The 25,236-nt window shown below is 42.8% G+C and overlaps 1 protein-coding gene across 1 annotated transcript; it reads right to left on the bottom strand.

Moving 5' to 3' along the window:
- Nucleotides 1-1,043: 1,043 nt before the first annotated feature.
- Nucleotides 1,044-24,073, bottom strand: fam110d (family with sequence similarity 110 member D). The gene is made up of 2 exons (XM_033639826.2): nucleotides 23,953-24,073; nucleotides 1,044-5,121 (listed from the first exon to the last, which is right to left on the bottom strand). Exon 2 carries the CDS (start codon nucleotides 4,391-4,393, stop codon nucleotides 3,050-3,052), a length of 1,344 nt encoding a protein of 447 aa, XP_033495717.2. The 5' UTR covers nucleotides 4,394-5,121; nucleotides 23,953-24,073; the 3' UTR covers nucleotides 1,044-3,049.
- Nucleotides 24,074-25,236: the final 1,163 nt, after the last annotated feature.

Genomic DNA, 25,236 nt, shown 5'->3' with positions numbered 1-25,236 from the left:
TGTGTATTTAAGCCGCAGTGTTTCGCTCATTCACTTGCCAAACTGTCATTGTCGCCCTAGTGTTCATGCTCTCCAGCCTTTTCCTTGTGTTTGGTTCCTTGGTTTTTGATTCTGTTTGCACTTATGGACTTTTCTGCCTTTGCTGACTGCCTTCATGTGTTTGACCCCTGACCTCCTAAGAAAAGATTTGGATTTGATAAACTGTGCTTTGTGCAACTGAGTCTTATTTTCTTACTAGATCATAACAGAAAGCCTACAAGAAAAACTTCTCCAGTGTGCTTTCTGATGAGAAGATTAAAACCACCCATCAGATAAATGAGTGGTTTCAGTCCTCTAATTTAACTTTCAGCAGTGCATAAGCATATTTCCCAAAAGGCTTAACTTTTTTTAGACAAAAATTCAGTCACTCACCAATTTACTGACAATGAATGGACCCACTCCAAAAAGCGACACCTGATATTTTCACTTCAAGATTCGAGCTCTGAGACTGGTGAGATTGGTCGTCACAAAACAAAAATAGTTTTAGATTTTTTCCCCTTGAGATTTGAATACACTGTGGGCTGGCTGTGGAAATAAAAGCTGACTCAGGTCTGTGAAGGAGAGAAGAGACAAACAGTGTCAGGAGGAGTCTGCAGACAGGGTGGAGGGTCAGCTCGCGGACGGTGTAGACATAGCATCGGGCCACACAGAGACCTCCTTGTCTATAAACACAACCTGTTGCAACTCACTCAAGAGCAGAGCATGCAGGGAATGCTAAAAGGATTAGCGCGTAGCCACTTGAGATAATGTGAAAAATGAGACATGATGTGGTGGAGGGAGGCAACAAAGGAGTCAAGGACGTGGCAGCGTCACAACACTGACTCAGTCGACCAGGAGAAGATTAGAGAACAACACAGTCATCACTTTATCTGTGTTTTTATATTGACTGATCTATTTAGTCTAATGTAATGTAATATAAATTATTTAGTTGAATAATGAAGGTTACAAGATTGAAATTTCACCCAAAACACAACAAAGACACCAAAAAAACCTCCAAACAAATATTTCTTTCTTTGTGTTTATTTGCTGTGTACATCATACACAAACATCTTTGGAATAAAACTAAATCTCTCATTTATATATATTTATATATCAAATAAAAAAAAGAGATTCAGATTTTCATGGAGCCACTTTGTAAACATGCAACCAAACGGTTTTTAACAAGGAGATATAAAAACAAAAAAAAGTCCAGGTTGAAGGGATGTCAGGAGTGTGCCATGCTGATTATAAATACAGAAAATCAAACACCAAAGCTGCAGTTAATTGTGTTAATTTATCACACATATAAATATACCGTGCCCTTGGTTTCAGTCATTCTCAGCCCTGAACGCCTCTCGGTCTAACCTTCGCATACCTCGGCAGACCCCCCCACCCCTCTCGCTCAGTTCATATTTCAGTGGCATCCTTCAGGTCAAGCAATGGAAGTGACCTTTCATGGAGATAAAGTGAGAATCACTGAAGGATGGATGACGTGAGGTAGGATCTGTGGTTATCAGAGAAAGGAGGGCAGCTTCAGCCTCCCCTGCTTGTTTTGATGGGAAACGTGCTGACCGAGCCAGCTGGGAAGGTTAAACGTCTGTAAACTGCCAGATGGTGAAAGTGACGTCTTAAAAAAGTTTGCGGTAGTTTAGCTCTTTTACTTTTGGAGGTGACTGTATTATTTTCATGAAATTTTCTTCATTTTTGAAACTTCCTCTGTGAGATTTAAACTCTCATTGTGCTTGTATCTGCCTGCAAAAGTCCAGTTTGCTCTGACAGGAATCTTTCCCTGATGCTCTTCTTGCAGCCATAGCTGTGAGCACTGAACACACATTAAGCATTAGCAATCAATGGCTGTGTCACACGTGATTATTGGACAGTGTTTTTACTTTGTGAGACTCTTTAGGGTTTAAAAAATGAGATGAAAATGACAAAAATTACTGGCCAGGCATGGCTCCTCAATGTCCTCCTCGATGCAGGTGCTCCTTTGAATCCAGCTCAGTGTTTAACGTTATGTGAGATGAATCTCTTTAAAGAATCAGAGCTATATCTCTCTCTGTCATTTCCTCCCTCTCTGTCCAGTTCAGTGCATTAACAACCCCACAGGGGTGCCTCGCATGTTTGTTCCAACGCCTGCGTTTAAGTAGTAAAAAAAAAAAAAAAGCAACACACAAACTAAACTGGGACAGATCCGAATGAGGTACTCATGGTTCACTTCACACTCACACAACAGTTTTCCAGTTCAGAAAAAAACATAGCTTAGTGGTTTTCCATTTTAATTTAGTCGTTAAGGGAGAGTGTCGGCGTCAAGGACACTAGACTGTTTCCACTGTGTCGTGACAAACACACACTTATGTGCCTCGTGAGGTGTCACAGGGGCTGATTTCGGATCAGTTCGGTCAATAACTGAAGCTACAAATGGAGAGGACGGCAGTGTCTACTCCACACACAGCCACATACACACACATAACATTTTGCTGGGAATAATGGTTCCATTCACCAGTAAGGTCTGTCCACATCCACACAATATGTCCATAGGCTCTATAAATACAATATATCAGTTTGACCAGAGATGACTCGGAGCTTGTCCTCTCATTTGAAGAAACAGTCTCTTTGGAGTAGCAGAGAGCGAGGGACTGAAGGTAATCATGTGCCACGGAGTGCTAATTCTACAAACAAATCCTGAGCTGACTGTCAGAGACTCATTCTAAATTTAAAGAGAAGTCACATTTTGCTAGGAGCTTTGACTTGCATCGCTGCTCGAGGCTCACAAATAGAAACAAGTCCTATTTTTTCCTTCTGTGATGCATCGCTGCTCGCTAATCACAGCCCAGCCTGAATGTGGCTTTTTTGAAATCAAGTGAAATTTAGTCGTGACTCAATGCTATGACTTTTGGTTTGCAGTGCAAACTCAACAGCAAATTTCTGCACAATGGGCAAAGGTCTGCACCAGGTGATTTCACTTATAAAGAACACATAAGGACACCTTCAGACTCTCACACTCCACGTCACATGGTTCCCTGTCCCTATATTAAACAGTAGATTCTTTGGGTTCCTCTCGAGCAGCGTTCTTACACCCGTAAAGCCACTTGATGACTCGAGCGTTCCTCTCAATGATTGACACACCAGTGGGAACCTGCTCAGCCAGCTCCTCCTGAAACAGCCCATCTCCTGAGTGCTGGGAAAACTCACTGGGCTCTGAGCCGCCGCAGCCATCCCCACCTACACTACGGAGGGCCAATGAGAGTGTGTCTATGGAGCTGGCGCCAGAGAGAAAATTCTCTCGACCCAGACGCTCTATCATGTCCACGTCCAGCCCGCAGAAGTCAAAGAAATGCTCCTGCTCTGATAACGCCACCGAGCAGCGCAGACGCAGGTCTGACTGGGAGCGCCGCAACTCCCCAAGGTGCCTTCTGGGTGCTGGTGGGGGTGACGCCCGCTTCCACGGGTCGTTCTCGTCATCATGGTTACTTGTGTGGTTGCCATTGGTGATACCATTACTGGTACCATTTGTAAATCCGTTTTCAGTCCGTTCAAGCACACAGCTAAACCCCGGGCTCGGGATCGACCCTGGGCTGCGTTCTTGGTCAGTTTTACTAGACCGTCTGCTCCCCAGTCCTCCGTCCATAGTGTCTTTGTCATTGGTCCAAGACATTCGGGAGTCTCCATCCCTTGATGGTGCTTTCTCTTCACCAATGACCATCTTCTGGATTCTGCCTTCACTTCCGCTACTCTTCTCCCTCATGGAGCCCTGGAAGAGCCGGCGGACAAAGCTATACCCCTTCACCTCTGAGTTATTGTTCTCTCCCACTGCTGCACCACTCAGACTCTTGCACTCTTTCTTCTGCCTGTAAATGACGAGGGAGTCCGGCCTCAGCATGCGTTTGCCTGTGCTTCTTCTGAGTACAGGTGCACTATGTGGCGCTACCAAGGTGTTAATGCCAGGAGTCCTGGGGTTGGGAGGCAGTGCTTTGTTCACATTGCTCCTGTTATGCGCCTCAACGTCAACAGAAGTCCGTCTATTCTCCTTCCTGGAGTCGTCGTTTTCATTCTCGTCTCTTGACGTGAAGGAGAGTGTAGAGAAAGGGGTGTTGGAAGAACGGCGTGGGGGTAGATGAGGCGTCAGGCTGCCGGGGATGGCAATCGCTCTCCGGGGCTGTGGTGGTGGGGTGGCACAGGGCACCAGCACAGGCTCCTGTTTGGTGTTGATCACCTGCTGGGTCTTCACATATTTTGCTTTGTCGGCCTCAAGCCTCTCCACAGCGCTGATTGCGCGGCCGTGGCCTCCACCATCTATCTGCCTGCGCAGGTAGTCTGGACCCTTGTTGAGGAGCCTCAGAGGAGAGGGGGATCCAGCTGGCGTTAGGGGCTTCATGCTGATTCAGTAAGCTGGGAGAGACATCAAAAATGCAGCCTCTAGTTGACCGACTGCTTCCGGTGTCCCGCAGAGAGCAGCTGTTGTGAAATTTTCTTCTGAGTTTGCAAAAGTTTCTAAGTGTAGAAAACTGCGGCAGTTCTCATTCCTGTTCACACAGCTCTTGAATCTTCCTTGAGGGGTAATAGATAGGTAGCAATTCAGGAGACCACAGAGTCCAAGTTTGTCGTAACGTTTTCTATAGATAGCTTACAGCCTCTTTGTTGGGTAATGTCAGAGCCCAGACAAATTGATATCTCTATCCAGTATTTACACAGGCATTTGGATAGGCAGGCAGGGCACAGGGAAGTCCTTTTTTTGTCAGCCAAGAGCACTCCCAAATGAGACGCTCCCTGCCCACAGCGCAGCAGAAATAGCAGGCAGGGTGCACTTTGAAAGGGTTACTTTTTCCTTCCCCCACTTTTTTCTTCTCTCTTTCTGTCTCCCAACAACACCCTTCACTGTTGATCTTTTCAGCGATGGCTGCCCGGAGAAATTAGATATAATGGCCTCAAATATTTGCTTTGCCCAGGCTGTCTGAGGGACGCCGGGTCAGGACTTTTATTGTTTGGCGCCCGTTGTGGTTGAGGTGACCTGAGGGTGGCCGGCACCGAGGCACTTGGTTTGTTGATAGACAGATGGGGCAGATGCAGATCTCGTCCTTGTCCTCACCTCACTTGCGTGGACTCCTGGGAGACACAGAAAGACAGAGAGAGAGGGTTTTAGTTGGGAGTGTTATTCTGCAGGGCGAGCCACAGAGACCAGATGGCAGGAAGGACGGTGGTCCCCAAAGCTCTGCTCAGATTGTGCTTATTTAAAGCTGGAGCGAGTTACATGTCTGGAGCAGGCAGCAATGCAAAGCTGACATGTGTACACATTTGATGACCCTCTAACTTACATGTTAATACAGTAAGGCAATGAGTTAATGAGTAAACAGATAGGGGTTCAGATACAGGATACATTAACATGGTTCAGCTAAACCAGTAACATTTTTGAAGACCGACAAACCACTTGGACAAGATATTGTTTTTGTGGAATAAGCAATTTCATGAATGTGACCATAGATATCATATTTAATAATAAACAAGCACATGTGGGCAATGTTTCCTGTGCTTACATTTCTTCATCATTTGTCACTGATTTATGTCTTATTTTTAAAATGATAGATGTCTGTTGTCCAGACAGTACTGCAGTGTCCAGTAAGCACTGGATGAAAGATGAATGGATGAAACAATGTCTGCTGTCCAGGCGCATGATGACGTGTCTGCCTTCATCTGTTTTCTGCACAGGAAGTTGTATTGAAATAACTGTTCTTTTTCCCAGACAGATCTTCATCGATTAATTGTTTCAGGTTTGCTTTAATGGGCAGCAAATACAACATCCTGTATGACTAGTGCCACGTCATTGTTCCCACAGCCCAAAATTTCAAAGCCCCATTAGTCCAAAAAATGTCTCATTTTACCGCTCCGACAGTATGTTATCCCATTGTTATCCCAACAACCACTGCAATACACACTCCCTGCAGTTAGTTACAGATTCCCACCAGGGTGTTGTTACCAACCCTTCGCAGTATTTTCCTGCTCTGGGATGTTTTTCACTGACCCATCCCTGCTTTTCCAGCGATGTTTGTGCCACCAAAAGTGGGTGTTTGAAGCCAAAATATGATCTTTTCCAAACCATAACCCATGACTTTTGTAGCTTAACCTAACCACACGTTCACCACAGTGTTGCTGACTAATGTAAACTCTCCATGGTTTAAAGAAATGTACAATGGGAACATTTTTTTGGCAATTGGGAACTGAAAGGAGTGTGTATTCTCTAAGAAACAGGACTACAGAGCAATGGGACATTTGTTTTCTGGTATAACAGACTGTCGAAGAAATGGGCTTTCGGTCCAGTGGGACTATCAGGACTGTGGAATTCTGGGTGGTTGGAGTAATAGGCAGTCACCATATGACTGATCATGAGAAAACCTGACAAGCAGAAACCAACATCTCAAGTGAAAACTAGACTGAGTTTGTTGTCCCGTAAACATGCCTAAAGTGCTGCTTCATTAAACCAATACACTCTGAAGCAATAACTCTTTCACAGTCACAGTTAAACAGCTTGTTCTTCAAATTAACAGGCCACTTAAAACATTACACCACACTTTAAACCAAAGATAAGGCATGCCTCTGTGCAATAGAGTCCCACATTTAATATTTATGAAGTGTTCTGGGAAGGTTGACGTTTTATATCTTTTAAAGTTTTCATGCTATATGAGGATTTCGGAGGGGGGAGGCTGCACGTGTCTATAATGGGATAGGCTCTACCAGAGGAGTATTTATAGCATGAAAACAACCCAGCAGTTATCATGTGTCGATGTATGTGTGCACGTATGCGCATGGGGTCATGAGTATATTTGTGTATCCGCTCTAGTTTTGCACCTGAGCTTACAAGCATGTGTGTCTGTGTGTCAGCACGAGTCAATAACAGGCTTCCCTATAAATGAAAGCAGGCCATATGTATAGCCTTTCTCTTATTCTGCACCTTTTTTAAGTCCACAAAAAGAAGGCAGCGAGTTTGCCAGGTGCAAACTGTGAAGACAAAGAACATGTCTCTTAAACTTGAAGCAGCTACCCAGAGGCACAAGTGGAGCCTGTTTTTCATTCACTTCCCTTCAACATGTATTAAGAGTCCATCTGGGGAGATAAATGCTCCGTGTGCTGAGCTTGACAACAGGAGGGTGTTGTGCTTATTGTTCCCTCAGGTCGGCCTTAAGCGTTATCAAATGCTATTTTAACTTTTCCTTCACATGAGGTAAAACAATGAACAACCTCCTCTGACAGGAAAAAGGATCCATGTCTCATCATTTAAGGCAAAACATATGAGACCACTGACAGTGGGGAACCCAAGCACATACTTAACCCCAGCTTTCTGCCGTATATTTATAAAACCTGTCTGTACGTAAGATTGTAAAATAATAGTGTGACAGAGTGACATGCAACCAAGGTCAAATTCAAACCTAAGACAACATGACTATATGTACCTCAGCCCACTGACACTTGAATCAAATCAAAATGACTTGCAATAAGCAAAACAAAAAATAAAAGATATCTCTCTCATAGAGCTGCAATGATTAATCAATCAGTCATCAACTATTACTTAAGTTTCCAACTAATTTGATAAGCGATTAATCGGTTTGAGTGATTTGTAAAGAAAAAAATGTTCAAATGCTCTGATTCCTGTGTCTTAAATGTGAATATTTTCTGGTTCCTTTACTTCTCTAAGACAGTAAACTAAACATCTTGGTGTTGTGGGCAAAACAAGACATTTGAGGGTGCCATCTTGGGCTTTGGGAAACACGGATTGACATTTTTCACCATTTTCTGACACTTTATAGACCAAACAACTAATTAATTAATCAAGAAAATTACAGACAGTTTAGACTTCAGAAAAGAGAATCGACTGGTTGCTCTCCTAGAATTTTCTTAATTTTTCTGCTGGGTTTAGTTTGACTATTTGACTATAGTTATTGACTATTAGACTGCAGTCTATTACCACTTAATATCAAACTACTTTACATACATTAGAAGGTGATATTTCATATAAACTTCACTCTACCTCATTAAGTCTGCTCACCCTCTACAGAGCAGCTCTACCCTGTCAAATGGCATGCTGCTATAAATTCAGCAAGGAGGGGGGCAACAGCCAGCTAGTTGTTTTTTTCCAGATGTCGGCCTGTCAGAGCTCGGGAAAGTCAGCCATTGTTTAGGTTCAAGGAAAATGTCTTGCAACAGGTGTGGAAGGAAGAAAGGGCATGAAACAAGAAAAATGAGGAGGAAGAGGGACTAGAGGTTGCGGCTTGTGACGGGGATTTGGTTAGACACCTTTCTTCCGGAACAATCTGTTCGCCATCTGAGTTCAGAATGGAAAGGTGCAGGCTAATGCTACTGAAGCATTAAAGGGGATTATCGCCATAGGAGCCTAAACAAAGTCATTAATCCTGATGTTGGCTTTCCGTTGAGGGGGGTGGGGTAAAGTATGAAAATAATATGGATACAGCAACGGTTAATCCTCACTGACCCAACAGCCATAACCCTAAAATCCACAACAAGATGGACACCATTTGTCCTATTTCTTGTATTTCTGTGGTTCTCTTCTTAATGGCAGTGTGCACTCAGTGAATCTGGCATTACAAGCTTGAAGGAAACTGGATGCTTTCAGAGGTCATCTCTTGCTCCGAGTGCTATCTCGGACATCATATGACTGAATCTGAGTCACAGTGATAACTGACGGTTATTTGGGACACAACGTCTTCACCAGAAATGGGGCTGAATATAGACAACGACTGATAGAAGTGTGCTGAGATTTCTTCTAAACATAAAATAATACCATCTTAAAAGAGAGGAAGCTGGAACAGCAGGGAGAGGAAATGTGCATGATGAAACTGTTACATTTGAAAATACACACACTCACACAAGCCAAAGACTCAACTGGGATTTGCTGGAGAACAATAGCCACCATTAGCCCCATTGACCATAATGAGCCAGATTAGTACCCACCACCTTCTCCTGTGATCTCAAGGTTTGTGAAAAGCGTGAGATGGCTGCTGAATCTTTCTCCTCGTCTCTTACTGTAGGTCGTCATTAACCTCTAAACCCTTCGCTTCTTTCTCATCTCTACAGTGAACAACCCCCCACCTTCTCCTCCCTAATGCTACCTAACCTCGGCCTTTCATTCCCGCTGCACTCTCCTGCCCTCCTTCCCACTCTTCACCTCTCTACATCTCCTGTATATGCCACAGGGCCTCCTTACCCTCTCATTTTCCTCCTGACTCTATCACTCTCTTCCTGCATACACCCTGGCTCTCTGCTGCTCTATTTACTGTGTGCAGTCTTCAAAAGCATTTGCCAAACAAGATGCCTTATTCATGAGAATTGATTTTTCTCATATATGGACACTTATTCAAGAGGTAACCTACATTTTCATATTAAAGGTTCCCAAACTGGGTTGCAAGATCAATCTTAGACGTCACGATATGATTAACAAAATAGTACAGAACAGGAAAAGCATTTCTTTACTTTTCTGATATCTCTGCTGATGTCTTGGAGAGTTTTACTTCTTCTGGACTCTAAAGTGAAACAATCTGAGATGGAAAAATCACACCAGTTCTTTGAAGTGGTCACAGTTCAGAGACTTAAGCACCAGTATAAAGGGGTCAGTGTGGGCATTGCCTGGTTGAAAGGGACGCAAACCACAAAGTCTGAAAACCTTTCGACATCCTTTGTAATATACACTAAAACACTATAATTTACCTTTTTCATTGTCAGCCAGTTACAATACAAAAGTGATATTGGCACTGTGCCATCATTTGTTTTCTTCTGTAGCTGTGAATTCTGCAAACATGTACGCGCAACAGCTCGACACCGAATAGTTCCTCATCTCTGCACACCTAGTAGCCTGAGTGTCAGACTGAAGCTCCCAGAACCTTCAGTCTGACATTGGCTCCATTGAAGGCGATTTACAAGGGGGAGGGAATTTGATTTTTCCCTAACCAATCAGTAGAGACTAACGACTCACCCAGAATCTGACGTCATTAGTATCCATGCCTCGGGGGTGCCGAAAACAAGCGAGCATTGACCATTTAAAATGTCTCCGTCGTTGTGCACGCCCAGCTGCATCGCCGTTAAATCCAGTTTAGCAGCTTCCTTAATTTGGTCCTCCATTAACGCGAGTAGTAGCAAAATACCTCGATGGCATCGTTAATGTGGTCTGTAGGATCTGTAGCAGTCGCCATTGTTGCTATCCTCACCAGTTATCCACCGGCGTACAGCTTGACATCAGCGTGGCGCTGATTGGCTAATCGCTAGACCCCCAGCGTTCATTGGTCCGTCCATCGTTTGGACGAGATAAATCGCAAATTCATTGCAGTATGCCAGACCAGAGATGCAAGCCTACTCAGCTGAGTGAGCGGGGTCTATGGTCTGGAACCAGGCTACACACCTAGGCAACTTCTGCCTGAATTGTCTGACTCGCAAAGGTACAAATATTGTCAGCTGCAGCCCCCTAACACCACTCCCTATTCTAACAGTGTCCTGCTGCAGAGCTTCAGGTTTGGACCCACCTCCATCACCAGGAACCATGGTTGTCACAGTTCCTAGTCAATAAATAACATTTACATACCACTGTATTATATTGCACCATGTATTGTTTTATTGCCCTCATCGTTAAATAAACTAGCCTATAGAGTGCATATTTATTACACTCTATTAAGTCCATGCCACTGTATGGGGCCTGTTACAAGCTGACTGATCATATTTGGTTTCACATTCAGGCTACATATGTATTGTTTGTTGTGCTTATTGTTAATGAATATGTGTTCATTAGTTTGGATAAGCCACAAGCCCTTCACCATAACACCAAGGTAAACAATACAGTCTAGTATTTCAATATAACTGTAACTTTAAAAGATAGGCTATGTATTGTGACATTAAGCAGCTAATAACTTGTAATAACCAGGGCCCCAGGAACACTGCTCAGCCTTGCAGCCAACTTTTCCCAGTGGCCATGCATGGTATTGCACCAAAAAGGATTTTCCCTGTAGGCTACCATTACAAAAGAGAAGTCTGTAAAACAGTTGACAAACAAGGTCAATTATGACTCATTCTATTGTGAATTTTTGATCCATGGAGCAGGAGAAACACTACTGCACATAGTTAGCGGGCTGTATACTGTAGAAGTAAACCGGGACGCTAGAAACTTTTTTTGGCATCTGAGCCAGACGAGCAATTCTCATAGGAATTAACAGGTGTCATCTTTCAATCCAGTGTCTAGGTATTATTACAAATGCATGGTACTAACCTTAAGAGTTTGCTAATGTGAGCTAGCTATGCTAATGTCATTCGCAAACCAATGTCATAAGTCTCATAAGGTTAACGTCATAAGGCTCATAAGATTAGTACAGGTAATTAGCTACTTAACATTACGTTACCTAATCAAACTTTATAAGTTATAGTTCAATATCAATAATATTGCATTATTACATATTGTATTGTTCCTTGGTGTGTCTATTTTGGGGTTCTCGGTAGCCTGTATTTGCTCTGTGTTTTATGGTCTTTTCTTTGACTTTTATTTTGTTTTTATTGTTTTATTGCCTTTGTCTTTGTTGATTGCATGTTCTATTGTTTGATTGTTTCACTGCATTTTGTTAAGCACTTTGTGTTTATCGCTGTAAAAGGTGTTATATCAAATGCATTTTCTATTATCATTATAATTATCATTGTACAAGTTGTATTGTTTACCTTGGTGTTATTGGCGCAGGGCCGCAGGCTTATTCAAACAAATGAACACATGCTACTGTATGCTGATGATGGTCTCTGATGGGCGTTCACAGTTTCAGACTTCCTTCTCCAAGCTAATGACCGGAAAGGGTTTGACGGAGGAGGTGAGCCTGAGCCTGGAGCTCTGCAAGTAGGCCCTTCTACCCAATCTTGATGTCAGAAAGATAGGAGAAGGAAAAGTTTTTCCCAGGTGTTTGACAATTCAACAAGCACTCTGGTCCCTTTATAACTAAATATGTATTACACAGCTCTACATGAGCCTTGTTACAGGAGGTGCTCATGGTCAGTCTCTGGCTATCGTTCAAAACACGTAATAGATTTTACAACATGGCCACTGTTAGCAGATGCCATTTAAATAGATTAACATAAAAAGAAAGTATAAAACCTGCAGAAATGTCAAACATCTCATTTTAAAACTGATCGCTGGGATGAGCTGTGCAAACCATATCAACAGAATCCAGACATTAATGAAGTCCAGGATTACATGTTTGGCATGCGACCGCTCTCTTTCACCTTCCAGCTCTCTGTTCTTTAATAAAACTCCTCTGTCTGTCTGTCTGTCTGCCCTCTGTCTTCCTTTCCTGCCTCCCCCGTGTCCTCCCTGTAAAGCGGATGGCCCAGCCTGCAGGGGAGGCTTAGACGGCCGCCCCCACGCAGCTAAAGAGGAACCAGATGTTTTGTGTCATGCTACATAAAGATGCTCAGACAACCCTGACAAAGACCTGTCATGGGAAAGGACAATTTTCCTTTTAATCAACAGCACTGTTTGGGCTACTTGCATTTGACCCCCTGAGAACGTAAAGCAGGTTTAAGTTTTGTTATCAATTATATTGTGTGACGTGAATGTATTTGACATTGAGAAAACTGCAGTTGTGCTTATTTCTCTGATGTGGAAGCGGTGCCCCAGAGAGAAGCTAAACACCAAACAAATTTCAGGAAGTGTTTGTTTGCTAGAAGAGAGCCCACGGAAGACTTCATCTGGGTGTAGCCAAAGACAAACCAGCTGGCCTCAGATCAGAAGGTTAAAGGAAGTCCCAGTGTGAATTATGCATTCAGTGGGGTAAACACAAGATAAGAGGTTAATAAATTCACAAGGACCACCTTTGAAGCTCCTGGGAATGAATTCAGCACGCTTACCTGTCAAATTAATCTTTGGACAGATGAGAGGCATCTGCTGCCGACAGGGAACCAACTGGCCACCTCAAACGCCTTTCCTCTCTTTCTCTGTCGCCTCACTTTCTTTATACTAACATCTGGCACCACTCTTAAGGATGACACAGACTAACGATCATCACTAATGGACTGAAATGTCTGAATGTTCAAACGTTAACCAAAGCTCTTTATGTCCAGACATAGCATCTGTGCGCATTGATTCTCTACAGTGTGAATATAAAGCGCCTGCGTGGCCACTAACGAGCCACGATTCATGAGTGTGTCCGGTTCGGTCATTAACCAACACTACAGACCTCAAGAAGTCTGTTATGGGACAGGACAAAGAAAAGGAGGTGTCTTCTTCTATTATCCAAATGACGAGACATACTGGCCTTTCTTTGCATTATTAATGGACCACAACAACGGTCCTCCTCCAGGTCTACACATCAGTCTTGACCTGGTTGCTCTGCCTCATTAGTCAGGAAGAGAAAGGGACAAATAACAACATGGTGACAGTAAAATGTAAGAGATGGAGCCACTGTCCTCTCAAAGACAAAACCTGGGAGCCAGTTGTAAATCCTATCACCATTGTGAGGCCTTGAGCGCCATTAGCCGCTTGATCTACGGTGAGAGGCTACACAGGGGCTTGCTCTACATTCATGTGGAGAAGCAGTCGGCCACCTGGGACAACTTCAGGGACCCCCAACCTGAATAGGCCTCTCCCCAAACCGTAAAATAGACAAATCAACGCTGCAGCTCTTTTGTCATTCAAAGCAAATCACTGCAGAGACAGCTGAGCAAGCCTGGTGTGTACAGACTTTAGCCCCTTATACACTGCACTGCAAACCTGAAATTATCTAGACATTACCCTCAGGAGCTGTACGTGAGAACGCAAGTGTCAGAGTCAGTTGAATCAGACATTAAATGGATTTTATCCCGCCAGCTTCCTAGTAGAAAGTCTGTGTAATGTCCCATTGAGCCCATGTGTGAATAGGGCAGGTAACAGACCACAAGTGAGTGGGTATGTTAATGTAATTTCTGTAATGAGGTTCACTTGAAACCGGACAAAAGCTAACATCCAAGGGTGAAGACGAACGGTCATTTACATGAACATGGCAAAAAAAAAAAGTCTAACTGGAGAGATGATGAGATTCAGGAACTTCTGTTGGTAAAGGCTGAAGCTAAAATCGTCAGACAGATTGAAAGAATAGCAAGAGACTCTGTTGTTCATGGCCTAATTAACAAACCAGCTATGGGGCCGCGGTGTAATCCACATTATGTCTGATCTCCTGCACGTTCTACCCGGGCGCCACCCTCACCTTAACTATATGAAATGTTTCCTGTAGGTAAGAACATTTCTTACGCAATCTCCTGTTGTTTGCTACATGTGTACTAGAGAAACTGTACAATGGCACGGACCTGATTCTCCAGATGTTGTCCTGAGATCACATGAGAAAATGGCTTTTGAGGTACAGTACCAGTGGTGTGTGCCAATCAGGGACATGCTGAGTGTGTGTGAATGAACATGTTGATTTGGTTTAAGATGACAATTTAAAGTGAAAACATACAAGTATCGGTGGACATACAGTAATCAAAAGCCTTAAATGTAACAGCTAATTAGCAAGTAAACTGCCTAAATCAGGTCAGTTAGCTCAGATGGCGGCTAATCAGCTAATATTAGTCTATTATCTGGTTTGACTGAAGCTTTGTTTAAAAAATTTGAAACCTATAAGTCTACAAATAGAGAGCACATCCTTCTCACACTAATCAGAATCTTTTAAACAAACAATAACAGCTTTACCTTGCTAATCAGCTAATAAGCTAATTAGCTGATTTGTAAAATCAGCCAAAACTCTATTTCATCATTTAAAAAAAAAAAAAAAAAAAAATTTGCATTTGAAACTAAGTCCTTGAAAAAAGGAAACTCATCAAAAGGCAGAAAGTAATGTTGTATTCGCAATAATTACAAAAATATAGCTTGTAAATAAGCTAATATGCTATTAGCTAATATGCTAACAAGCCAATATTTTTAGCTGATTTGTAAAATTTGATGAAATTCTGCTCCATACTATTAACAAATAAACATTTTTAGTTATGGGAACAAAGTTAAAAGATCTTGTGAGCTGTAACTGGTATTATTTTCTGTATCAGAAACTACATTAATCGATAATAAAAAAAAAAAGATCACCATAACCAATAGCACAAATAACCGTTAGTTGTCTATAATCTGCTAATTTCAGTTAATAATTAAAGCAATGTGATTTCAGTGACTGCTTTCACGTGTGATACAGTCAGTCTTTATCAGCCATTATACTGTAAGTCAGGCCTTTATCGTCACTGCAACACCCATGCAGTGCTAACACAGATAACGTCTGCTGAGATAACGTGTTCACATTTATTCTTGCTTTTATCAACAGACCGGGCAAGTTCCTTTTTCTGCTCAGCCAAGGGTCCAGGAGCAGTGCTGGTACTGTTGATAATTAAACTGCTCTGACCTATAAAGTTTTATGAGTCACTATTTACTTTTTCAAGTCAAAGTTTTTCAAGCCAGAAAGGATTTTGGAAATCTGGAGTCAACTGCCAAAATCTGTCCCATCATTAGACTTAAAAATGTTTCTTAAATTCAGTTTTAAATGATGAAAATAATGAAGACTATCACTGGAATCTAAATTCAGCTCAAAGATTGAAATAAGTGACTTAAACATCATTTAGATGATCTCTACACCAGGTGCACCGTGCAAGGAAACCTAATAATTCACACTGAAACACAGAGACACCTGAACCTGCCTCCCAGACCAGGAATGTTAAGCCCAACTGCACTACCTCACTGTCGATGAGTGAACTACAGATGGGTGAACTCATGCACTTACAAGGAGATGACGTATACCTGGATCCTCAAAAACGAACTGTGCCTATGTGTCAACATTTTTTTTTAAATCTCTCTCTATGACTGCTCTGATATGTGGAGCACGGAACTATTAAACAATAAAAAAGTGTCCTAAAAATAGCAGCTCATCTGTTTCAATAAAATCGACTCACTCAGAGAATATGCCAAAAAGTTCCTACCACTCAGGGGCCCATTAAATGCACATTAGTGTCTCTTCTGGTTGAACCTGCCTGACTATCCACACATATAAATGACCTGAAAATGTAAGCTCTATCAAAATGTGAAGTTTTGACAAAGGTCAGGTTGTGTTCACATGGAATCAGGGAGACGGTAGATGGCAAACCAGACATTATTTTAGTGGACAAAAGCAGGATAAAATACTGGCAACAGTAACGGTAGACGGCACTGCCATTGACATTTAATACATTTAAACTTTTTGTTGTAACAGAATTTACCATCGGATGTTACACAGCTCTTTCACACAAGGAAAAAAACATGGGCAATTTGATTAATTACTGGGCCGTACTAAAAAATTACTTAAAATAATAAACCTGTTTTACCATCCAGTCATCCCATCGGACTGTTTTGTTTCTACCATCTGCCTGACTTCACTGAATCGTGAAAGTCATTTTCTAAGATCAAATGCCAAAAAGTCAATAAATAAAGGTCTGATCTGTCAAATGTGAACATTTGATGTTTATCTTTGTCCATCATTGGTATTTGTTGGTCCAAAAAAAATTAAATCTGAAGACGTCTAAGCTAACTTTTTTGCTAATTTCTTTTAACGTCTAATTTCTTTTAACATTAGTTGGTCAATCGAGAAAATAATCATTATTTATCATTGTAGCCCTAAGTGGTGCGGTTCAGTTTGCCTTTTAACATTTGAGACCTGATGACATGTGTACAGTGGTCAGTAAATCATCTTAGTTTACGGCTGTTTCTTCTTTAAACAATCCTTTTATGTCGCATTACCAGTAGTTTCAACTGTGGCCACTAGAGCAAAACAACCTAACGTCTTGTTTCATGAGCTTAATAGAAGCCAACACTAATTGAATGTTTCAGTTAAATCGATAAACTGACTGGTAAAAATCTTTGGTTGAGCATATCCAAAGTGTGCACTGTGTCACATGAATGTTTATGTGGGAGAAGACAGTAAGAGAGGGTGTGTGCAGGAGAGAGCTGAGTGGTGTAAACCCAGCGTCCAGATCTGGGCTGCCTCAAGTAGACATCCCAGCTCTGGACAGCATTGTTCTGTAAATCATGACCACCGCTGCTGCTCCCTCCACATGCCAGCCTGGCTTATGTGACCAGCAGTACAAACCGCAGTGACCCACTGTGTGTGTGCAGCACAGCCCTGGACTGGGAATGCACTTCTTTGCAACTCAGGGAAACACAAAAAAAGGCCTGTCCTGAGGCTGTTTATACAGCACAGTGCATAGGCAGAAATCTGGGCACATCCCTCAATCTCCCAGAGTCTTAAATTATGAAGGCCTGTTCCCACACTGTGCACCCTCATTAAGCTCTCAGCTGGTGAGAATGCTCTGAAAGACAGCACTGTCTGGCCAGCTGCCAGATGTTTTATTTCACCAAGTCGGCACATTTTTCACTCTGCCAGGCATATGTCTGCTTCAACAAAGTGATAAAAGACGCTTCGATGGATGAGAGCTGTTAGAGCAACTAAAATGTCAAAACATGGTTAGTGCTGTTAAATCATACACCACCGTACCTGTACTTGATGGTACCTGATGGATAAAAGAGGCTGCTGATGAATGAATAGCTGGGCACCAGAGCAGAGATTTGGATGATACTTAGAAAGCAGAACTCCCAAAGCGACTAAAGCGAAAGAAAATTAGTGTAACATCTGTGTAACCCCACCCTCTTTTCACACAGACACACCACATTGCCAAAAGGACATTCACACAACATTTGCAGAATTATTCTAAACACATGTTGCTGATGTTAGCAGTAAAAGGTTAACACCACCTTGTGAGCACTTGTGACAGGGCTGTTTGGGGTTGGTTAGAGCTTAAAGCTGCTCCAGCTGTGATGTGTCCCCAAATACTGGGTCGTCTGTGACTGTGGTGCCAAACCCCATCCAACACCCCCCTGCTGTGTTACTACACACTCTCCACCACTTTAAATGTGCCAGCATTGGTTTGCTATCTGCACAGCTGAAGACTGTTTTGACAGGTTCATTTAATACAGATGTTTTTTATTTTAGGCATAACTCTTTTTTTTTTTTGCTAGCGAGCATAAAAGTTAAGTATTAAAGCCCCTGAAAATGTTAGTATTCTCTATAAAAATAAACACTAATGATGTATAAACTAACACTTAAGCTTGGAAAGCTTGGAAGGTTGATCTAAAACACTGCAGACCACTGATTGGTCGGTCATTAGAGCGGCACGAGACATCCTGCACAAACCTGCCTTTTTTAATAAACCATAACTGCCGACCGCAACTGTCTTTTATTCACTCGCCCCAGACTTTACAAATTGGCACCCATAAAAATACGTTATGCACTATGAGAGTGTCACGTTGACGGTGATGTCACAGCGGTTTCATGCGATGTCGCTATGGTGATCAGCTGAGGATCCTGCCTTCACTGACAGGGTACTATTCACAGTGACGAACAATAAAAGAAAAGCACCTGGTACAAAAGTTGAGTGCCATGTTTGTACATTTTCCTACGAAAAGTAATGCACCACAGTTTCTACTATCCCACATAATCATGAGGCAGTTATTCGTGCATAAACCATGTATTTTGGAACACTGCAATCACGTGACCAACATGCTGTCGGGAGTAAAGACTGTTGTAAAGAGGTTGGTTGGGGCAGTGAATGGGTCACAAAACATAGGACTTTCCCTAGGACACCGGTTTGAATTTTAATTGAACTTTAAGTAATTTTAAGGTACATTGTCACCATGTTTTTTTTCCTTCCACCGAACCATAGTAACTTTACTTGCCCAAACCTAACCTCTGCAAATTTACGTTATTACATAACTTAACATTAAGTATGCAACATCATTCGTGGGGCGCTAATTCGTCAGATATCATATGAACCTTTGTACAAGGATACATTGAGTCGAGCCAAACCATGCAGTGCAAATGAGACAATAGATTCAAATGTTGCTGAATCCTGACTGGTGCAGAAATAGAAATATGTGACAATGATTCCAGTCCTGTCTGCTCCACTTTCTCCAGTGAGGATCACAAGGACAGAAACAGAAATCTCTTGTGTAAAATAGCCTGCTAGGTTTTTCAGGGCCTTAAATCCAACATTAACCTTTGCAGCTTTTCCAACACAAAACTTCCAACAAGCATAACTCCTCCAAAAACTTTCCGACTACAAGAAAAGAGTCCAAAAATCTCAAACACAAAGACCCTCGACTGAGCTCCTCTGTTTTTCCTCGCTGCCATCTACGCTTAGCTGTTAACCTCCCCTGAACCTGCCAGCTGTCCTCTCTCATTACTGATCGACCGACCTGCTTCGCGGCAAACAGCCCCCCCTCCCAGAGTGGCACGGAAAGAGACCCCTGCCGTTTGCCCCTCTTCTCCTCCTCCTTTCCTCTCCTCCCTCGCCGCCTGTCAGAATCAGAAAACATCTGGAGCAGCCGGAACAGTTTGTGGAGCTACGTCGACGGCCCCCCTCCTGCGTCGGAGGGAATGTCCAGACCTGTGTCATCTTCCTCACGGTTGAGCAGACAGCGCTGCGACAGTTGAGCGTGATGGGATGTGGCAGAGCTACAGAGGCGCCCGGTCGGACTGCGAACAATTACAGGGATGTGAGAGCAACGGAGAGAAGGGCTGCTCTCACAGCTGTCACCCACACACAGGGGACTGTCAGGAGATGGAGATCTGTCAGATCATGTTTCATGATTTCGTTGCCCACAATGAATTATGGATTGAGTTATGAGCCCATGGAGATGGGAGCGATGTAAGAGCAGACTTCAGGCCTCAGAGAATGACAAGACTGATTATGATAATGATCATATCACTTCCAAAGTTAGGTACAAACATTTGGTGCAAATTTTGATTTCTGCTAACAAGCTAAAATGCATTCAAAGAAATTTCGAGAGCTCATAAATCTTTAAAGAGGGGAGCCAGTGAGTGAAGGTTCCACTCCAAAAAGCTACATCAGTTTGAAAAATATGTCTTTGCTCATCAAATTATGGCTTCAATGAAAATGATCCCACACTCTGCTGTTTACAAAACATGAGAAATACTAGCTGGGCACATGCAGTAGATGGTAGGTTTTACCTCTGCTTTCAGCCAGTCCTGCGTAAGAGTGGGTTTACTGTATCGCAGGGTGCCTGCCTGAATATATTGTTTTGCTGCTGGATGTAACTGAGAAGCTTTTCTTTGACAAGTTCTTCCTCTTTTTCAAACAGTTCCTCCTGAAAACGGACAGCGAGGAAGTTCCCAGAGACAGTCTCCACAACGGCCCAAAACAAGGCGACAAGGAGCAATAAAGCTAAATTATAAGCCTGACGCTTTGTGTGTGTGGTGAGTGTTTGAAGTCTCACACTGTTGTGAACCTCTCATGTCCAAAACCAGCTGCTGTTCAGCAACACACACACAAACTCCTTGAACACAGTGCCAGGGGGAAGATGATGTCATTAGCAGGGTACATTTCTTCTCTAATTAGAAACTCAAGCTTCCCGCCATTACTTGGGGGTCTTTACATGTAACCATGCAACAAAACGGGGATTAAACAGAACAAATGTTTGACAGCCCTCTTAAGGATGTGATGTTTTCAAGACCGCGCTGTGCAGGAAAGCGTAACCATGCCTTGAAAATGACTGTGGTACAGCTGAACTTTAAGTGATAAGAAACACATGAGTGGTCCATTGTGAACTAAAACCATGAAATATCCTGCGGCTTCCGCTCCTTCCCCACAGTCAGCACTGATGTGGCTAAAACCGATCAGATTATACATTTGTAGAGCCTCAAAACAAACGGTGTCAAGTAAAAACATTTTTGTATGTAGGGAAGAAAACTGGAAAATAAAAGGCTATGAGAAATCCTGGTGTTCTATTATATACCATAAGATATTCCATAAAATATTCCTGTGCTGGATCAGGCTGAGGTCAATGATATGGTGGTTGATTGGCCTCTGTTTAGGCAGCTACAGTATGGTGAGTGCATGACTATTCATGAGTAAGTTTAGTATCTTAAAAGTCATAAAGTCATCATGATTCTCCAGGCTTCTTTAAAAGTGTCGCACCACCAACACCATCATCATCAATATCACTGCTGGTGCTAAGAGCCAAGCGGGAAGGCAAAGACCCAAATTACATTTCATTTAGTCATGTTAATGATGTCAGGCCTCCTGTCAACAACCCAGATGGAGACTGCAGCGAGCAGCTCAGCGCTCAGTGCCCCTGGGCATTCTCTGTTCTGTGATGGGAGGAAGTATTCTCGTCTGCTCTGCTGGGATCAGCATCAAACACAGATGCAGCCGAATTACAGCTGGAAAATTAGCGCGCTGCCACATGAGTCGGGGCAGAAAGAGAGTGGAACTGTTTACGACTGCTCCACACAGTAATTTTGCAGATAGAAATTCAGTCGGGGAGATGTTTGTATCCCGCGTTTAAACACGCGTGGTATGACGGATTGATGTTGGCTGTAGGTGTTTATGATCTATGAGTCACTGTAGCTCAAGCAGAGAAGCAAGCCGGGTCAGATCTGTGGGCTTGAACCCTTAACAAAAACCAAAGTTGAATCATGGAAAGGTAGAGGCGTAATGGGCCTGGATCCACCTTCTAGTAATTCATTATAAGTCATGCGTTACCTGCATTCGTTTTAACAAGTGCCTTGAGGGCGATCACACCCAAAATTATTAGGAAAGCAATCTTATAAGTTTATCTTTCTGCCCACATGGACTTGTATTATCCATAGTCAGTGAATTAGCTACAGTAGATGGCTGTTGGCAGGCCCCCAATGTGGCAAAGCATTCAGGTGTACCACCATGGAAGCTAAGCAATGTACTGCTATGGATGGAAGGCAGCAGCAAAATATATTATAGCCACCTAAAAGTAAGTCAATATCAGTTTAAGTGTACGCTATATTAGTATATGCTGTCAGACAGCCCTTTCCGATGAGAATCTGAAGCCATTAAATTGCTCTTTTCACAGGCACCAAACTCCATTGACAAAAGCAGTTATTTTACTTTGCAAAACACACAGGAATTGCTGATGCACCGCTGCATTGATCCGTAGTTTATTTTGTCTTATTGTGTCACTTTGTTAAATCAGAACTAACCCTTTACAGTACCAGAGTAACACAATAACGCCAACAAACTAACTGGCTGAGACAGCTGTAGACCAGCAGCTCCTGTGTTCTGCAAGGTAAAATTACTGGTTTTGTCAATGGAGTCTGGCATTAAAGAAAGCATAGATAAGTTTCAGTTTCAGGTCAGCCCACCCTTGGAAATTGTTGTCTGACAGCAGGTAAAACAGAGTACACTTGCTGATATTAAGTTTTTTAGGTGGCTAACACATGTTTTGCTGCTGCCCCCATCCACAGCAGTGCATTACTTAGCTTCCATGGTAGTGCTCCTGTCTGCTTCTCCAAACTAGGGGCACGCAGACCGCCATTGTATGCAATACTCTGACTATGGATTAGTACCTCATACAGCCCCACTTCAAAAAATCCAAACTATCCCTTTAAAGTGCTCAGAAAAATGGAAATTTAAGCGACTTCACACACTGTGGTGACATATGTCATACAGTTTGTCTTTTTATCACTGTATATCATCATGCAGGCAACTTAAAGATCACCTTCCCTCCCTGGAAAGCTTCATCACTGCCAGTTCATGCTCTGCATCAAAAAGCATGAATTAAACCTCCTGCTGCTGCACAGCGGCCAAACCAGCACGTGCGGACCTATGAATCTCAGGGTGAATGTGTTTACAGGACATGTGTGGTCTGTTTAGTCTGGCTCCTACATTGTTTATGCTCCTGATCCCACACTGATCAAACCATCTCAGGGTGCATGAAACATATCAGAGTTAAGGAGGAGGGCAAGAGGTGGGAGGGGGTAGAGGAGGGTCAAGGTGGAGTTGACCCCTGAGGGCATGTGATTGTCTCCTTGGAGGAGACAGTGTTGTCTGTGTTAGAGTGGGTGGGTTGCATAATGACCCCTCAGGTCCCCAACTCACTTTTGTTCCTCTGTAAGCTCTGAGGTAACGCTGTCATATGCTTTATTTTTTTAATAGTATGACTCACTACAAAGCAAGACATGCATTTCTCATAAATTTACTGATTGGTAGGAAAATGCTTAATTTAATTTATGATTACAAAACTTTTCTTCCTTGATTAGACGTCTGGAAGCCAGAGCCTCATTTGTGCCATTCCCCTGATTTCATCCAGATGTAAATATTTAGCATGGAGCAGAGTTAAGATGGGATAAACCTGCTGCCCCGAGTCAACTGTATCTGCTTTAATCAGAGCACAGTGGTCAGCCATCTCTCCAAACCGTGCAGCTATTACTGACTGGACTGCAAGGCTGAGTTAAACCAGTGAGCCCACATATAGGTTTACATGGCAGATGATGAATTGCTGCACTTGTCAACTTCTCAAAAAATGTTTTGGGTCGATCCATAAACCTGGTGCGTTGTTTATGGATCATCCAGCTACAGAAAGCCTGACATCCATCACAGACATACTGCCATGGAACATTTGCCTTGTAGGGCATTGGCCATAAACACACCATAAAGATCTCAGGCAGAAGACAAACTGAAGTAATCATGTTGTAAATTTTTAAACGGCAGACACGTGTACTATTTCTAAGAGTGGATTTAATTTGGGATTTAACTTGTGATTTTACACTGAGTAGCCTATCATGAAGTCTGAGTGCCACATCCACTCTGTGCCACAGCGTTATGAGGTCAGTTCAGTTACCAGGCTGTTGGTTATTTGTCATTTCAGCAGCGCACAACACACAAGGTACTTAATTTAACGATCTTTCATCCAAGCACAGCTGTAAAACAGTGGTGCCACATCACGGGAGCAGCACGGAGGAAAAGTGAAGAATAATCACGCAGCGCACTGATCGCAGGAATCAATTCAAACCCGAATCCACCCGGAAAACTTCACCAATAAATCTGGACTCACACATGCACTTGTAACGGAAAAATGACAGTCAGCCCCTCGCTCACCTTGTTCAGTTCAGTTTATCCACTCTTGTTGTCTTTCAAATCCCGTAAAGGTGTTGAAGCTCCTCTCTGTGACAGACGGCGCTGCGCTCCGCGCTCTGCGGGGACTGCTGGCACACTGACGCTCCGCGGCATGGCAGCAGCACGATAAAGAGGGAGTCCCTACAGGAGGAGGAGGAGGAGGAGGAGAAGGAGGGGGGTGGGCAGGTATGAGGCTGTGTAAGCTGACTCCTGTGTAGCCTGCTGGGAGCTGAGTGGAGTGGCAAGGGGGGCTGTGGACTGGGGGTAGTGTAAAACATTATTACAGTATCAGCTGTAGAAGTGGAAGAAGTTTAATCAAATCAAGTGTCTGATTAAAGCAGTGTAGTAGCTACATATTTCTATAGAGTAGCCTATACCGTTTAGAGTCCCACCTAATGGTTCTTTAAATAGTTAATAGTTAATGAATTGGTTATAATGTACTGTGGATCATACAAACCATTTACAATGATAACTCGGGTTTCCAAATTGTGAGCAAATCCTTTAATTCATCAGGAATACTTTCTTACTTTTATGTTAATAGGCTACTTACGTTTAACATATGGTTTTACAGTAATGTAGTCTACTATCTAAGACCCCTTCAATTGCAGCCTGTCGCTTATTTTCCAACAACATAAGTCAAATCTGACATTAACAACTTATTAAATTATGAAGTCTTTATAAAGTAGCTATGTCTGAAGTGGTAACTTTAAAAAGTTTACCAATAACTGAGGGTGCTTTGCTTTCACACTCCAGGTTCGAACTCAAGTTTGCCTCCTAAGTGTGGTTCATTTGGGCGAGAGTGAACACAGAAATCGCACTCAGGTGCACACCAAAACAACCAGACCGAGACCTTCTTGAAGAGATGGTCTCTCTGGTGCGGTTCGTTTGTGGTGAGAATGTGTTCCGACCTCGATCTAAACCAACTGCAGTCACATGACACATTGTTTGAGTTAAACATGAGCATGTTACAGTCCTGGAGGATTATTAATGTGCACCTCCTCCTGTACTGCCTTAATATGCACATTCAGCACATCCAATGCATCAAAACATTGTTTTCTAGTTGGAGCCGCGCCTCGTTTTCAAACTGTATGGTTTGACTAAAATGAACAATGACAGCAATATAGTCCATGATGAGCAGCGCTAAAATCAACCTGCGTAGTTGTCCCTCCATTGTGACATTAGAAAGTGTCACATTTATCTTGCAAGTGTACTCTTCTCCAAAGCTTTGTTTACTTATTGGATTTTTCCTGCATGGAAAATCTGACC

This window comes from Epinephelus lanceolatus, chromosome 10 (assembly GCF_041903045.1).
Source record: "Epinephelus lanceolatus isolate andai-2023 chromosome 10, ASM4190304v1, whole genome shotgun sequence".
Lineage (NCBI taxonomy): Eukaryota > Metazoa > Chordata > Actinopteri > Perciformes > Serranidae > Epinephelus > Epinephelus lanceolatus.
This window is presented reverse-complemented; position numbering and strand designations above follow the sequence as displayed.

Bases quoted from the DNA above. Each gene is read 5' to 3' on its own strand.
- fam110d (XM_033639826.2), bottom strand. From the start codon at position 4,393: ATGAAGCCCCTAACGCCAGCTGGATCCCCCTCTCCTCTGAGGCTCCTC.